The sequence below is a fragment of the Gobio gobio genome (genome assembly GCF_949357685.1).
Source record: "Gobio gobio genome assembly, chromosome: 5".
Taxonomy (NCBI): Eukaryota; Metazoa; Chordata; class Actinopteri; order Cypriniformes; family Gobionidae; genus Gobio; species Gobio gobio.
In genome coordinates this window covers 13,554,618-13,569,722 of record NC_137101.1, presented here as the reverse complement: position 1 = coordinate 13,569,722, position 15,105 = coordinate 13,554,618, and the positions used below count along the sequence as shown (strand labels likewise).

At 38.4% G+C, this 15,105-nt stretch overlaps 1 protein-coding gene across 1 annotated transcript in view; it reads right to left on the bottom strand.

Moving 5' to 3' along the window:
* Window positions 1–15,105, bottom strand: part of pcloa (piccolo presynaptic cytomatrix protein a) — a gene marked incomplete at its 5' end in the record, with an annotated part of 57,400 nt that overhangs the window by 10,017 nt on the left and 32,278 nt on the right. Inside the window, 11 exons of the mRNA XM_079818103.1 lie at window positions 206–394; window positions 893–1,142; window positions 2,241–2,312; window positions 4,742–4,835; window positions 5,126–5,152; window positions 8,443–8,573; window positions 8,855–8,905; window positions 9,001–9,194; window positions 9,292–9,353; window positions 11,411–11,519; window positions 14,055–14,180. Of these exons, the coding sequence (XP_079674229.1) occupies window positions 206–394; window positions 893–1,142; window positions 2,241–2,312; window positions 4,742–4,835; window positions 5,126–5,152; window positions 8,443–8,573; window positions 8,855–8,905; window positions 9,001–9,194; window positions 9,292–9,353; window positions 11,411–11,519; window positions 14,055–14,180 (1,305 nt within the window). The remainder of the gene's footprint in view (window positions 1–205; window positions 395–892; window positions 1,143–2,240; window positions 2,313–4,741; window positions 4,836–5,125; window positions 5,153–8,442; window positions 8,574–8,854; window positions 8,906–9,000; window positions 9,195–9,291; window positions 9,354–11,410; window positions 11,520–14,054; window positions 14,181–15,105) is intronic.

The following is a 15,105-nucleotide window of genomic DNA, read 5'->3' as shown; positions in this document are numbered from 1 at the left end:
CACACTGGTTAGAGAACACACAGGCGTGGAAGTGAAGTGACAGACTGTGACCACAAGGGGACCAGAAAAAGAAAAACGGGAGAAACCAGAAAACAACAACGGGAAGAAAAAAAAAAACTAAAGAGGGCAGTGAAAAAAGAACAGGAGGAGGAACAGATGAGTGCGAAGGCAGCCATGCTGTGGAGGTTTTATTTGCGTCGTTTACTTGGTTGCAGACGGGGCTGCTGGCCGGCAGCTTCGGCCGTTGTTGAGGCATCGTCAAGGTGTGCCCGGGCCGTGCCACTTTTGCCATGAGCACGGGGGCCTCCGTGGGGGCGGGCTTGGCCCTCGGAGAGGGACGGCTTCGATGTGCTGGGGCTACTGTGAGATTTCTCAATAGTGGGGACCTGCATGTCTAAAACAACCAGAACCAAATTACCACAGGAGCCGTCTCATTCCCTACTTTTGCCTATTTATTCATTTTAATTCTTCAAAAACCCATTCTTATTTATATTCTACATAAACTACGATTATTTTTTTGTTAGGTTACTTGAAATAATTGAGTCTCCTTCTGGCACAAATTATGTGATACTTAATGTCTAACTATTGTGCCCTAGTTAGCATCCTGCCTGAGCGGCCCTGTCACACCCTGCGTGAGGTGCCTGGAGTGAAGCGCTGGTGAGCTCAGCGCCGTTGTGAACTGAACACACATATATGGAGAGCAAGAAGCCAAAGCTAGGAAGCTCGAGAAATACAGGATGGAGAGATCAAATGAAAGCAAGAACAATACCGAGTGAGGAAGAGAAGACAGAACGTAAAGAAATGACAGCAATAGAAGGATGGAAAAGAGGAAGACGTCACGACTGGAAATGTGAAAGAAGTGGCAGAAGCAGCATGCGACTTGCGGTCCTACCCTTGGCAGGGTCAGGGAAGATTCCGTGACTACGGCTCTTGATGACCGAGGATTTGGGCGAGTCCTCCTTACTGTGGCCGGAGGTCTTCGGGGAATGCTGGGTCCCGTGTCCTCCGTGGGGTTTGGGCGAGTGCTGGCGGCCCTGTGCCGAGTGAGAACGCCGGTGATGCTCCCCCTCGCTCTGCTCCTTTAGAGGCAGCCAGCGTGGGACGTTGTCCAGTTGGGCCGTGTTGGACAGGTCGATTAGTACCTAGCCCCATACAAGCATAATTTCATTACTTATTTATTTTTTGCACCAGATATTTACACCTGAATTTTTTTTTTTAAGCTCAGATACCTGAATATACACACTTCTGTATCGTTTAGATACACTGAACCTGGTGTTTAAGGGCGTTTTCACACCTACCTTGTTTGGTCTGGATTTTCGGACTTTTCAGTTTGGTCCGAATCAAAATTGCAGGTGTGAAACCTCCCCCGTACCACGGTCCGGACCAAACAGACGAAATTTGGTCCGACGAAAAGAGGTAGTCTCGGTCCGGATCAAACTGAACAAAGGTTCGGTTTGTTTCTAGTGTGAAAGCATTTTCTTTATGGTTCGGACTTTCAGACCATTTACAGGAAGTTCCTGTTTATGTTTTAATATTATAATGTTATTTTTAAATTCAATCTAAGCTACATTGATTATGAAAAGTGAAAATATGCGCAATATGTCAGAAGACAGAAAGTCAGAAATAATTTTGAACGAAATTTTGTATGATGTTGCTTAGAAAGCCTTTCTTTAATTGGAATTTCGTATTGTATAAATTGTATCTTAATTTTAATCAACGTTTAATCAGATAATTACCTGGATTTAATAAATAAGAAGCAAATAGTCTATAGCAGACAATAATCGCGGGAGTGATCACATGCTTTACACATGAACTGGAGCGCGTCTCAAATAAACCCAAACTCAGCAGCTACTTCTCACAAACATGGGAAACATGAGTATATAAAGCTTGAAATGTCACAAACGTAACAAATAAAAAATAGTCAAGCAATGCGCACTGTTCAATAGTGGCAACGATATGCGTTCATTCATTCTTGTCAAAGACGCTGACGTCAGACGCACGTCCGTTTACAAACCAATCAATGTCCAGATGCCGCACACATATGATGACTATTGGACGCAAGTGTGTCATATAAAGTACTTTAGTCCGCTCACATAATTGCAATGTGAAACCAAACCAAAACTAACCGAATGTATAAAAAGTATCAAAACATGAACTTCGGTTGGACCTTGGTGCGGACTTTCAGGTGTGAAAACGCCCTAAGTTTTCAAAGTGTGTTTAAAGAACTTGTAGCTCCTCACCTCTCCCAGGAAGTCATTGGCAGAGCTCTTGTCGTAGTCCCACACGCTGACCTCCAGTGTCTTCTTTCTTAGCTATACACACGCCACACAAAAAAGAGTAGAGTAGAAGATTAGATTAAGCAGATTCAGTGCCAAGATGATTTATATCACTATACATTACTTTAATGTTGTCATTAACTCTGGAACTTAAAGGATTAGTTCACTTTCAAATAAACTTTTGCTTATAATTTACTCACCCCCTTGTCATCCAAGACATCCATGTCTTTCTGTCTTCAGTCGAAAAGAAATGAAGATTTTTGATGAAAAGATTTCAGGATATTTCTCCATAAAATGGAAGTCAATAGACTCCATATGGTTCAAGGTCCAAATGAGAGGTTCAGTACAGCTTCAAAAGGGCTTTAAACCACATCAAACGGTACCAGACAATCAATAAGGGTCTTATCTAGCGAAACGATCGGTCATTTTTTAAAAAATAAATAAAGTTTTAGTTTTATAAGCACAAATGCTCGCTGTGCCCTGTTCAGTGATGCGCGCTCGTGACGTTAGGTAATACACAATTACGTTGAAAAGGTGTAAAGTACCAAGTCAGTGTTTACAAATGAGCGGAAGGAGGACCATATCCACATATTCAAACGTCTTTGCGTCTGCGTCTAACGTGATCTTTTCAACGTAATTGCGTTTTACGTGACGTCACGAGCACGCATCAATGAACAGATCAAGGCGAGCATTTGTGCTTATAAAACTTAAACTTTATTTATTTAAAAAAAAATGACAGATCGTTTCGCTAGATAAGACCCTTATTGATCGTCTGGTACCGTTTGATGTGGTTTAAAGCCCTTTTGAAGCTGTACTGAACCTCTCATTTGGACCTTGAACCGTTTGGAGTCTATTGACTTCCATTTTATGGAGAAATATCCTGAAATCTTTTCATCAAAAATCTTCATTTCTTTTCGACTGAAGACAGAAAGACATGGATATCTTGGATGACAAGGGGGTGAGTAAATTATAAGCACAAGTTTATTTGAAAGTGAACTAATCCTTTAATTTATTTTCCATTGATCTCTAAATGAAGGGAAGGAAACACCTCACAAACACTCACAAACACACAAACATTTTCTACATTACAATTTTTCCTTGTTTTCCATCTTTTAAAGATCCTTAATCAAGATACACTTACATGAATGAATGAGTGAATGAATGAGGCATTTATATAGCGCTTTCATATGTACTACTGTACACCCAAAGCGCTTTACACTCATGTCAGGGGTCTCTCCTCAACCACCACCATGACAACCAATATAAATATATATATATATATATATATATATATATATATATATATATATATATATATATATATATATATATATATATATATATATATATATATATATATATATATATATATATATATATATATATATATATATATTTTTTTTTTTTTTAATTATTATTTTATTTATACTTTTATTCAGCAAGGATTATAAAATGGATCAAATGTGAAGACATTTAAAAATTAAAAAAAGACAAGTAAAGACATTTATAATAATATATTTCCAATAAATGCTGTACTTTTAAACTTTCTATTAATCAAAGTAAACCATTATCATGTCATTATCATTCAAATATTAAGCAGCTCATGGTTTTGCATCTGAAAAAGAAATGTTTCTTTAGCACCAAACCAACATATTTTAAGGATTTCTGAAGGATCACGTGACACTGAAGACTGGAGAAATGATGCTGAAAATTCAGCTTTACCATTTGAAAATAGAAAACAGTTCAACTGTAATAATATTTCCCAATATTACTGCTATTACTGTTAGATAAATGCGGCCTTGGTGAGCATAAGAGACTTCTTACAAATACAAATAAATAAATAAAAAATCTATATAAATATTCATAACATTCACTTGTTTTAAGTATGGATTTAACTACATTTCATACAAATAAAGTTTGTTCAGAAAAATGAATGATCAAATTAAGTAAATGTATTTTGTTTTAAGATATTATTACTGGAAAGCAAGACAAAAATACTGATTCATAAAATATCTCTTTTGTGTTAAACTAGCAAACATATCAAACATGATATGCAGCACTGGAGCATTAAATCCAGATGGTTTTCCATAAAAGCCTCACCTACCTACATTCTGCCTTTCTCTCTCAATTAAGAGCTGTTTGCCTTGCTTCAATAGTCCAGTAAAAACATATCAATCACATCTGTCAGCAGCTGCCTCAGAGAGCTCAACAAACTCAAGAAGCTCTCTGGTCTTAATTAGACTAAAGTACTTCTGGGAGACAACAGACTTTTCCCTATTTGCACCCAAAGCCTGAGATTCTCTCTGAAGAGCTTTCATACAATTGAAACCTCAAAACTGACATGGGATGTTCAAAAAAAAAAAAAAAAGCATATTTCATCAAAGTAAAATCTGTTTTTTCTTTTGGTGTTTCAGACATCTGAAACGCAACCTAGATGTATGCAAAAAAGTAAGCTTGTAGTTCACCTGTTCCAAGTGGATATTTTTGTAGATGACGGTCTGGTTCCACTCTGGGTTCAGGCTCTTCTGAACGTGTTTGGACCTTCTTTTGTTTTCAGCACTACAATTAGATAACATACCACAAGAGGTCACCATGATGTAGATCAGTGTGGCACAAACCATCAGTAACCGAAACATGAAACACTGGCCCACACTGTTTTGCACAATGGACGACGACATCTAGTATAGGCCCACTTGTGTTGCTACAGTGACCATATACTACATTGAGAAAATGATCAAATGGGTAACAATGATAAAAATGTAAAAAGAGCAAAACCCTACATTATTAAGCCATTCATGTCCAAGCATGGCCAAGTCTTGTATAATGTGCTGTAGGAAAGAATCACATACCTGGCATTCTGCACAACCATGACCTGACTGTGAAGATCCAGCATGCAGCAAAAACAGACAACAATCAGTGATGAGTGGGAGACTGCAAAAGTGTGTGTGTGTGTGTGTGTGTTTGTGTTTTTGCAGTAGCTCATGCATTCATGCCCATATGGAGCAGAGAAATGGACAGCTCCTGTTTCTGTAGGTTCAATCCAAGTACTGCATGATCAGATGAGAGCCAGAAATGATCCGATGCGCACATACACAAACATACACACCAACCTACAAACATCAATCAGCGCTATCATTTTACACACTAATTGAGCTGTCATTGATTTTCCTCTTTTGCTGAGTCACTTACTGCGCTCATAAATGCCTGAACCAACACACACACACACACACACACACACACACACACACACACACACACACACACGCACACACACACACAAAATCATTTTTTAAAAAAGCTCAAAACTAGGGCTTACACAATATGCATAATCCTTTCCAGGTCTTTCCTATGGACCTGGTGCTAATTACAGCTGGATAAGTGATTTTATGTTTCGTTTAACTTGAAAGTAGCAGCTAGGATTGAATAACAGCTCCGGGAGTCTTAATTTTCAGTGCCAAGGGTGAAACAGCTGGATTTGTCTGGGTTAAGTCGCGAATCCAGATATTTCATGAACAATTTCTGTAGTCTCACATAGCTATTTTGGCAGGTCATCTGACCGCCATGTAAAGTGACCAACCCCAGTTAGTCATTCACACCATAGGCGGCGTTTTATGTTTCTGCCGGTGGGTGAAGAAACCTTTTCTATTTTTTATTTTATTAGAAAATTGCAAGGGAAAATACATTACCAACCAAATATAAACACATTTTTCTTCACCTGTTTCCATGAGCAAATTATAACTGGGCTAAGTTACCATATACATAAGCAAAAATGTCCCTTAAAACATTTTAAAGACCCCCTGAGGCAAAAATCTAGTTTTTTAATGTTGTTTATATGTCTATGTGGTGTTTTTAATATGCTTTCAGAAAACTATGTGCAAATTCATAAGTCAACAGCATTGGTGAGTATTTTTTCGTTAAAACTGCAGTGAACCAAAGACGCGGTTTGAAATTGACGGTGTTTCTTACATCACAAACTACCTTGTAACCAATTACGTCAACATGCCGGCGGGTTTTAGCATATCATTAATATGCTCTGAAGCAGGGGAGTCTAAAGAGAAGCCAAGATATCCCGGTATATTTTTTCTGTTGAAAAATCAGGTACATTTAGCAATCCAGCGGGTATATTATGTATATTGTGTATATTACGATGTTATGATGAACTATGCCTTTAAAAACTATACAGATTTTTAGAAGGCAACTGTCTGCGAAAGGGAACATGGTTTGTGTAACATTAGCAACACATTATTATCTGTTTGATAACGCAGTCAAGCAAAAGGCTAAGCATATTAATTACAGTTATGTGTCCGACATTGTAAAGAGCGATACCTTTGTGCAACATTTTCTACAGTAACTTGAGTTGAGCGAGTGGGTCTCTATTCACTAAATAAAATTATTTAATAAATTCCTATTTACAATAACCACTTAACTCAAATAACTATAAAACAATAAAATAACTAGAGAACGGACTAAAACCAGCTTGAAAATGCTATCCCATGAAATTTGTACATGGAATTATTCGACATAGACTACAACGATGGATCCTTAATTTCTTTACAATTTAAAGGTACACGTGTGCTATTTCATCAGTCAGTCATTAAAGTCTGGTGGTGGAAAGCTTCTGGTAACATTCATTCCAGGAGAGTAGAGAATTCTACAGAAAGAGCTTGTAGAGATTCGTGAGTGAGCAGGACAAAGTTTGAGCGTGCACATGCAATATCTGAGCAAGAACAGAGCCATGAGGCCACTGTAGATTTGTGCGAGAGTGAAGGAAATTCACCTATATACAAGTGTAGAGATTTGTGTTTGCGCAGTACATGGATGCGCTCTTGCATTACAATAATACGCTCTTGACATTTGTCATTAAAATAAAACTGCCTCAAATGAACTATAAAGATTAGAATGAAATTTGTGTCTGAAAGCTACGTATGCTAAGCATGCGTTGCCGTCCTAGGTGGCTTCCTATATTGCCTATGCCTGGATCTGCCACTGTTGTGCAAATGCTAATTGTTGCAATGCTATAAATAAAAAGGTTGAATTGTGTGTATTACAACCAGCTGGGACACGATGTGAGATCCACCAATGAGAGAGGTTTTTTATTTAAAGGGTCATGAAACCCTAAACCAAATTTTCTGAGATTTTAACAGAAGTATGTGTGTTGAACATCATGGAAGACGATGTTACCATCTGTTAGTTTTGATCGTGGGAGAAAACTAGTTAATATGAAACCTTTTTGCTCTATTTTCAACTTCCTCTTTCAAATTCGTCTTCATGTCAACGTCATAGGATGTGACGTTTTCTCGTACTATAGTACGGCGATGAGTCATTGGTGTCTCATAATTATTCATGATTCTGGGTGTCTTTGTCCTATGAGAAGATGCGTTGCTTAATTCATGGCAGCAAGCGCTTAATTATTCATGACAGTACGCATTGATAGGCATTTTCCTCTGACTGGTGCTTCAAACAGTGAGATCGCACACAGTAAGTGAGAGACGCATTAATGGATCAAAAAGAGTGTTTTTTTTCCGCTTTGTATCCTGAGTCTACGACACAAACGCAATTCATCCACACTCTGAGTGTAACCGCTCTTTACGGCCATTTAACCGACCAAACGGCTTATAAAAACTCCACAAAATAAGCCTCAAAAGTTATCAAAGGTATGCAACAGTATGGGTTCATTTATATTTTCGATGAAGAGAACAAATTGCGAATGGCTGTGCATTTAATTGTCCATTGAATTATAGGTGTCACAGTATAATATATGTAGCCAAATTGTGTAACGGTGAGTATCACTTACATGTGTATTTTGTGTTGCGTGTAACATAATGGTAATTTGCAGCACGCATTTGTGGGAAGCTTTGATGCTTTTAATGAGAGCGAAACAAAATGGTCTGAATCAGAACAGAAGCCGTCGATGTGCTGTCAGTCAGCATTTTTCAAAACTGTGGTGAGAACTGACTGCTGCTGAAACAGGGGGTTTCATGACCCTTTAATCAGAGAGGTTTTTTATCGGTTAAAATGAATAGAGAATATCTCGTGTTTTTTCGTAGGTGCTCGACCATTTCGAGCCCCCGAGCACCCACGGGATCAACGACTAATGGTTTACACTGAGGCTGAAACCATGAGACACAACTCAGTTCCAGTTAGTTGAGTTTTACAAGGTACTTACCCTCTACCCGGCAGCAAGTAAACTTTAACGAATGGATCCGAGTAGCCGTTATTGTCCCGGGGTGCAAGATTTCGCGCTTGGAGAACATGGACGATGAGATTGCCCAGCTGTTTGTCATAATTTATTTGAAGCTGCAAAATTTAAGAAAGAAAGAAATGGATGTTCTACTTTCTACTACTGAAAAGGTGAATAAATATGGCATAAATACATTTTGTTTTGACCAGTGAATTCACACAAATGTGCAAGATGGTTATGTTTTTATAGAGATTGCACTCCTAAATAGCAATTTCTAGATGATGAAATAGTACAAAAGTTCATACTGACTATAGAAATTTCCACATTTGCAGGTCTGTAAATCGCAATTGCCCATGGCCTGAATAAGCTAGCTGAGTTAATGAGAGCTGAAATCTACCTGGATCTCTCCTGACACTGGGAAGGACTGAGTTTTTGCAGCCTCAGAGGTCTAAGAAACAAAACATCAGCAGTAAGAAAAGACATAGTTTTGCATTTGACTCTTTGTACACAAAATAATAGTGTGTGTGCATGGCATATGCATACCTTGCTGTGGCGTTTCTTGCTGACAGAGGGTGAACCAGGCTGGCCAGGGCTGGGAACTGCACTGGAGCCAGCGGACGCCGAGGGTTTATCCAGTGCTGACGCAGAGGAGGACGGCACCTGCTGCTGGGACACTTTCTGCAGCTCCGCAGCCAGCTGCTTAGGGTCTACACCTGGTGACCGCGGAGGTCTGTCTCCTGTATATTTATAAGTGCAAGTTAGTGGTTTAGTGCCATTGAGGTTAATTAGGAGATTATCATTTGACTGTCTTCCCCATTGACTGATGGTTCCCACCTTTGGTCTGGTCTTGAAGGTCGAGGTGGGAGCTTTCAGAATCAGACAGCATATTTATGTCTCTGAAAATGACAAAGAGATAAATCATGGTCAAAGGACAAAAATGCAGTTAAGCCAGCATGGGATCAAAATGTACCCCATGCGCTCGCCTAATGTACATTCCTGGTCGTAATGTTCAGTTGAAAAATAATGTACTTTTTTTGGCTCTCAAATTTAAAGGTTCACAAACCGTTCCTAATTTTTCAACCCCTTTTCCTCAAACAATCAGGCTCCTAAGGAAAAGCATGTTTCTGCCACAAAATGAAGTCATATAAAAAAATATTGTCAGAATTGTGAGATATAAACTCGCAATTCTGACTTTTCATGCAATTGCGAGTTTATATCACACAATTCTGACTTTATATCTCACAATTTCGACTTTATAACATGCAATAAAAAAAAAGTCAGAATTGTGAGATAAAAAGTCGTAATTACCTTTTTTATTTTTTATTCTTTGGCGGAAACAAGCTTCCATAGGCTCCATTCTGATATGTAACCAAAAATGTTTTTCACCTACATTTCTTCTTATTATATTAAAATGAATTATGCTTCATTCAGAAATATGTCAGAATACAGAAATAAAATGGGTTAAAGCCACAATATGTTTTTTTTTTCGCCGCTTACTTGAAACCAAGGCATCATTTGATGACGCCTTGATTTCGCTGAGCTTTTATTATGCTGCAGACGACCGCTTCCGCTTTTTCCGGTGCTGTTTTATCATATTAGATACATTATTTGAGTGTGTTGAAAGTTATGTTATAATGCTTCTCTGTGCATTCGCTCAGCGGCTACTATGAGACACTTGTTGCACACTGCACTAAGCTAGACCGATATTAGGCATGGTAAAACATGGTACTCGCTGTAAATCATGAAAATGATATTTAAACAATAAGACTACTGCGTTGAGCTATATAACAATATATTATAGTGTCTTTGGTGTTTCCATGGATTCTACGAAATAAAGCGGAAATCGAGTATGATGTCATTGATAGGCGACGCACAGACACGGTCCGTGTCCTGGTTAAAATTGCTTATTTCTCTGGATTTAAACAATCTTGGAAACTTTTGGGATAACGTAAGTACACAAGTCAAAATATATATATAACATTGTTTTAGTGGATTTTGGATATTTTAATCCAAAAATCTTACATATTTATGTCTTTAAAGGGTTAGTACACCCAAAAATGAAAATTCTGTCATTAATTACTTACCTCATGTCGTTCGACACCCGTAAGACCTCCGTTCGTCTTCAGAACACAAATTAAGATATTTAAGTTGAAATCTGATGGCTCTGAAAGGCCTCCATTGGCACAATGGCACTTTACACTCTCAAGACCCTTAAAAGGTACTAAAGACGTCGTTACAAAGTCCATCTCATTACAGTGGTTCTACAATAACTTTATTAATCGGCGAGAATAGTTTTTGTGTGCAAAAAAACCCTAAATAACGACTTATATAGTGATGACGATTTCAAAACACGGCCTCATGAAGCTTCGAAACGTTATGAATCAGTGAGTCGAATGAGCAGTTTGGATCGCCAAATTTCAGCAGTTTGGCGGTTTGACACGCGATCCGAATCATGATTCGACTCACTGATTCATAACGCTTCAAATCTTCATGAGTCATCACTATATAAGCCGTTATTTAGGGGTTTTTTGCGCACAAAAACTATTCTCGCCGATTCATAAAGTTATTGTAGAACCACTGTAGTGAGATGGACTTTGTAACGACGTCTTTAGTACCTTTTAAGGGTCTTGAGAGTGAACCGTGCATTGTGCCAATGGAGGCCTTTCAGAGCCATCAGATTTCAACTAAAATATCTTCATTTGTGTTCCGAAGACGAACGGAGGTCTCACGGGTGTCGAACGACATGAGGGTAAGTAATTAATGACAGAATTTTCATTTTTGGGTGAACTAACCCTTTAAGAAATGTGTTTGAGACAATGACAATAACATTTAAAAGTGCACTCAATTCCAAACAAGTAGTAATAGGTTTTTTAGATGTACATCTTTCTTAGTTAGAAAGTAAAAGTAAAAATTACACATATTTTAAATAATTTGTAGCAAATCTGTCACTCACAATCTGATACATAACTCCGCCTCTCCAACCTGGTGACCAACCAGACCCTGCACCTCCTCGTACGTCTTACCAGTCAAGCAAACGCTGTTCCACTCCAGAACTTGCATTCCTATGAAAACACAAAAAACACACATACACACACACAAAAAAAATAAGCCATTGAATACATTTTATTCACTATCTGAGAGATCAAATACTCCGTAAACAGCACTGCAACGGCACACGTGATCTCTTTCAATTAAACGTACCCTGCTATAGAAACCCTGTGAGAAAGGAAAGGGCACACATGCAGCAGGGTTCACTCCAAGTCACAGCAAACTGAAACCACACTGTTGGTGCACTTACACAGATGAAAGCGTGTCTTCAGGTACGCCAGGTATGCCCTCTTTGGGCGTTTCGAAGCTCCTACATTACGGTGGATGCTTGGGGTCCCTGGAGGTGAATGTGTGCTCAATCACGTCATGTACTGTATATGTACACACACACTCACAGATTTTATAATTTAATGTGAAAGGCTGAACAGCAGGCTCGCATTACTCCACTGCTTAACACCAGCATGTTCTCATGGTGTTACTACGAGTGCGCATGTTCACATTGCTGTTGTAACCATGCCGACCGCATACATAATCACGCTTACGCCAAGTAGAAACATTTTAGATTTCTCCCTTAAGAAGCTTCATCTGCTACTGGTTCATTATGTGGGAAAAAGACGTTACAATAAAATACGATACAATACGAGAAGAGAAGACCAAATGATACAAGATGAGATGAGAAGAGAAAACGTGAAATGAAATGAGAAAAGAAAAGGGTAGAGAGACGATAAGATCAAATGAAAGAGATAAACAAGATCAGAAGAGATTAGATGAGACAAGAAGAGATGAGACTAAATGAAACGAGACAAGAGTTTATATGAGAAGAGATAAGATCCAAAGAGAAGAGAAAACGTGAGCTGACGAGACAAGAAAATGGGAAATGAGAGTAGATACAAGAAAGATCAGAAGAGACTAGGAGAGATGAGACAAGATGAGAAGAGAGATGATACTAGAAGAGACTGAATTTGATGAGATAAGAGTATATACAGTGTTGGGAAGGTTACTTTGGAAATGTAATAGCTACAGATTTCAAGTTATCCTATATAAAATAGTAGTGTTACTATTTCAATTACTTTATTAAAGTAATGTAAATGCTTTCCAAAAAATTTTTCCAGCACTGGAATGCATTTTTATCACTCGCCATGGTGGCAAGACAGGTTGTAGCCTAAAGCTTTTAGCGTCAATGTGGATTGATGAAATTGGCAGACGTGGTGCGCTGTAAATTCAAACAAGAGAACCAATCAAAAGCATCAGAATAGAATCACTTTACTAAACTGCCTTTAAATGACAGGAGGCATCGTGCATCAAAAACAGCAACAAATGAATATTATTCAACATATCCTAGCTTTTTACAGAAAATATTCAGATGTAACTTAGTTCCTCCCCAACACTGAGTATATACAGTATGAGAAGACGTAAGATCAAAAGAGAAGAGAAGGGACAAAATGAGATGAGAAGAGAAAAGGTGAGATTTAGACAAAACAAGAAAAAAGTAGAGCCATGTTAAGATGAAATAAGAGAGTATATACAAGAAGAGAAGAGACGAGAAGAGATGAGAAGAGGAAGCCAAGGAATCAGATGTCTAAATACAAAGTGATATTTGATCGAGTGTGAGAGGAGGAGGAGGAAGAAGACAGATGTGAAGTGTCAAAGCTCAGAATGTTCTTTCACAAAGCTCAGCTGTTGTATATAGCCTCATAAATAAGCCTGTGCACAGACAGATCCACTCCCTCCAGCTTCACTTTCCCCCTAGACACCGATTCTGGCCTCTCGTAAATTATGACCGGGAGAAAGCAGTACAAAAGCCGGAGCCCAAGCAGACCTAATTTACAATGTTCCGTGCTCACCCTCGCCCTGGAGAAAGAGAAAGAATTAACGTCTCAGTCACAACTGAGATCAATAGAGCTTGTAAAATTCAGCTCCATCAAATTGGCTGAAATAGTCCATCAAGACCGTTCAAAGCAGTCATACTATTCTGATTTCACTCTGGGTTTTATTCCAAAAGTCTGTGAGGATTCTTCCAAGTCGAGAAACTCTAGCCGTCAGCAATCATTGGGCAAATCTGTCACAATGAGGTCAATTTTGACTTTGTAAAGTGCATATTTACATAACTGCATTGAAAAAAACCCCAGTGTTAAAGCAGTAAAACCTCAAACTTTCTTCAGCTGAACTCTCCAGAGACATCTCAGTCAAAGTTTCCATTTAAATTTAACATTCAACTCTCATTTGATCTGCACAACACCTACGCCGCAGAGGAAACAGCCATGAACCTGAAACTTCAACTTCATTTTCTTCTTCTTTTCTATCTTTATCTCTCACATCAAGAATGAGTCATTCCCGGAGCCTGGAGGTGAAGAATCGTGCAGATTAGCATCATTTGTTTTTCCTGTCGCCTATCACGTCACGTTGTGCCCTTTAACGTCAACAGATGTGCTTCTCTCCCTGCTCCAAGAGACAGTGAACATTGATACACCTCTTCAGCTTAACCGAACCAGTGAACCCACACAGAGACAGCTTTTAAAGCAGTAACCGCGCTTCATTGATGCGCCTACCTTCCACAATCTTCCCCGTCTGTTCTGCGGCTCCTCCAGGTAATACTTTGGCAACATACGCACCAATGTCCCCGTTGCTTCCCGGGACATCTTTTCCTCCAACCACACGGATGCCCAGTCCGTTTCCTGTGAGGAAAGAGTATTGTATAAACATAAGGTGGTACGAACCCTGATGATAACAAGCCTGGAAGACTGGCTCATTTTATTCAAATTTATTTCATAACAATACATTTCCATTTGTTTCTGACGTACCAATCTTTGGAACGGGGCTTTTGTCACACAGGCTATATCCCAGTAACTATAAGATTTTGACTCAAAATATGTTTTTGAAAACCCTTTTATAAAAATAAAGGTTTCAGAAGGGTGTTTTCACAACAATGCCATAGAAAGAAAACATTTTAGGTTCCCCTAAGAATGATTCAGTGAACAGTTCTTGAAAGAACCAAGAACATTTTAATAATCTGATTTTTCATATAAAAACCTTTTGTGCAATGGAAAGGTTCCAATGGATGTTAAAGGATCTTCTTGGAACCATAGATTTTAAAAGTGTACAATAATGTTTGTGATTAACCAATTATCAAACTAAAATACCAATATCATCACATTCTGCTATAGCTTTTGTAGGGTAAAAAAAAGTCAGTTCAATAAAACCCACACTTCAAGTCAAGATGTTAAGTTGCCTAGACCACCTAATCCGAGACCAAGACCAGTGTGTGTTGAGACCAAGACAAGACCAAGACTTTGAAGGGTTGAGACCAAGACAAGACCAAGACCAGACCAGCACTCCTCAAATTTATAAAGATCCACATTACAGCATGAGAAATGACTTATTTTTAACAAATATATATATAAAATATAAAGCTGAAATCATTAACAACGAAATTCATCTTTGCACTGCAGATGTGGCACAGAAGATGCATCTGAATTGGTAAATTACAAATGCATAAATAATGTTGAGTATAATGTTTTGAGTTTGTATAAAAGCAATACCATGTTTGCAGTCATATTCAAATTTGTGAAAACAGCTCTTGCTCTTATTATATTGCTAAAT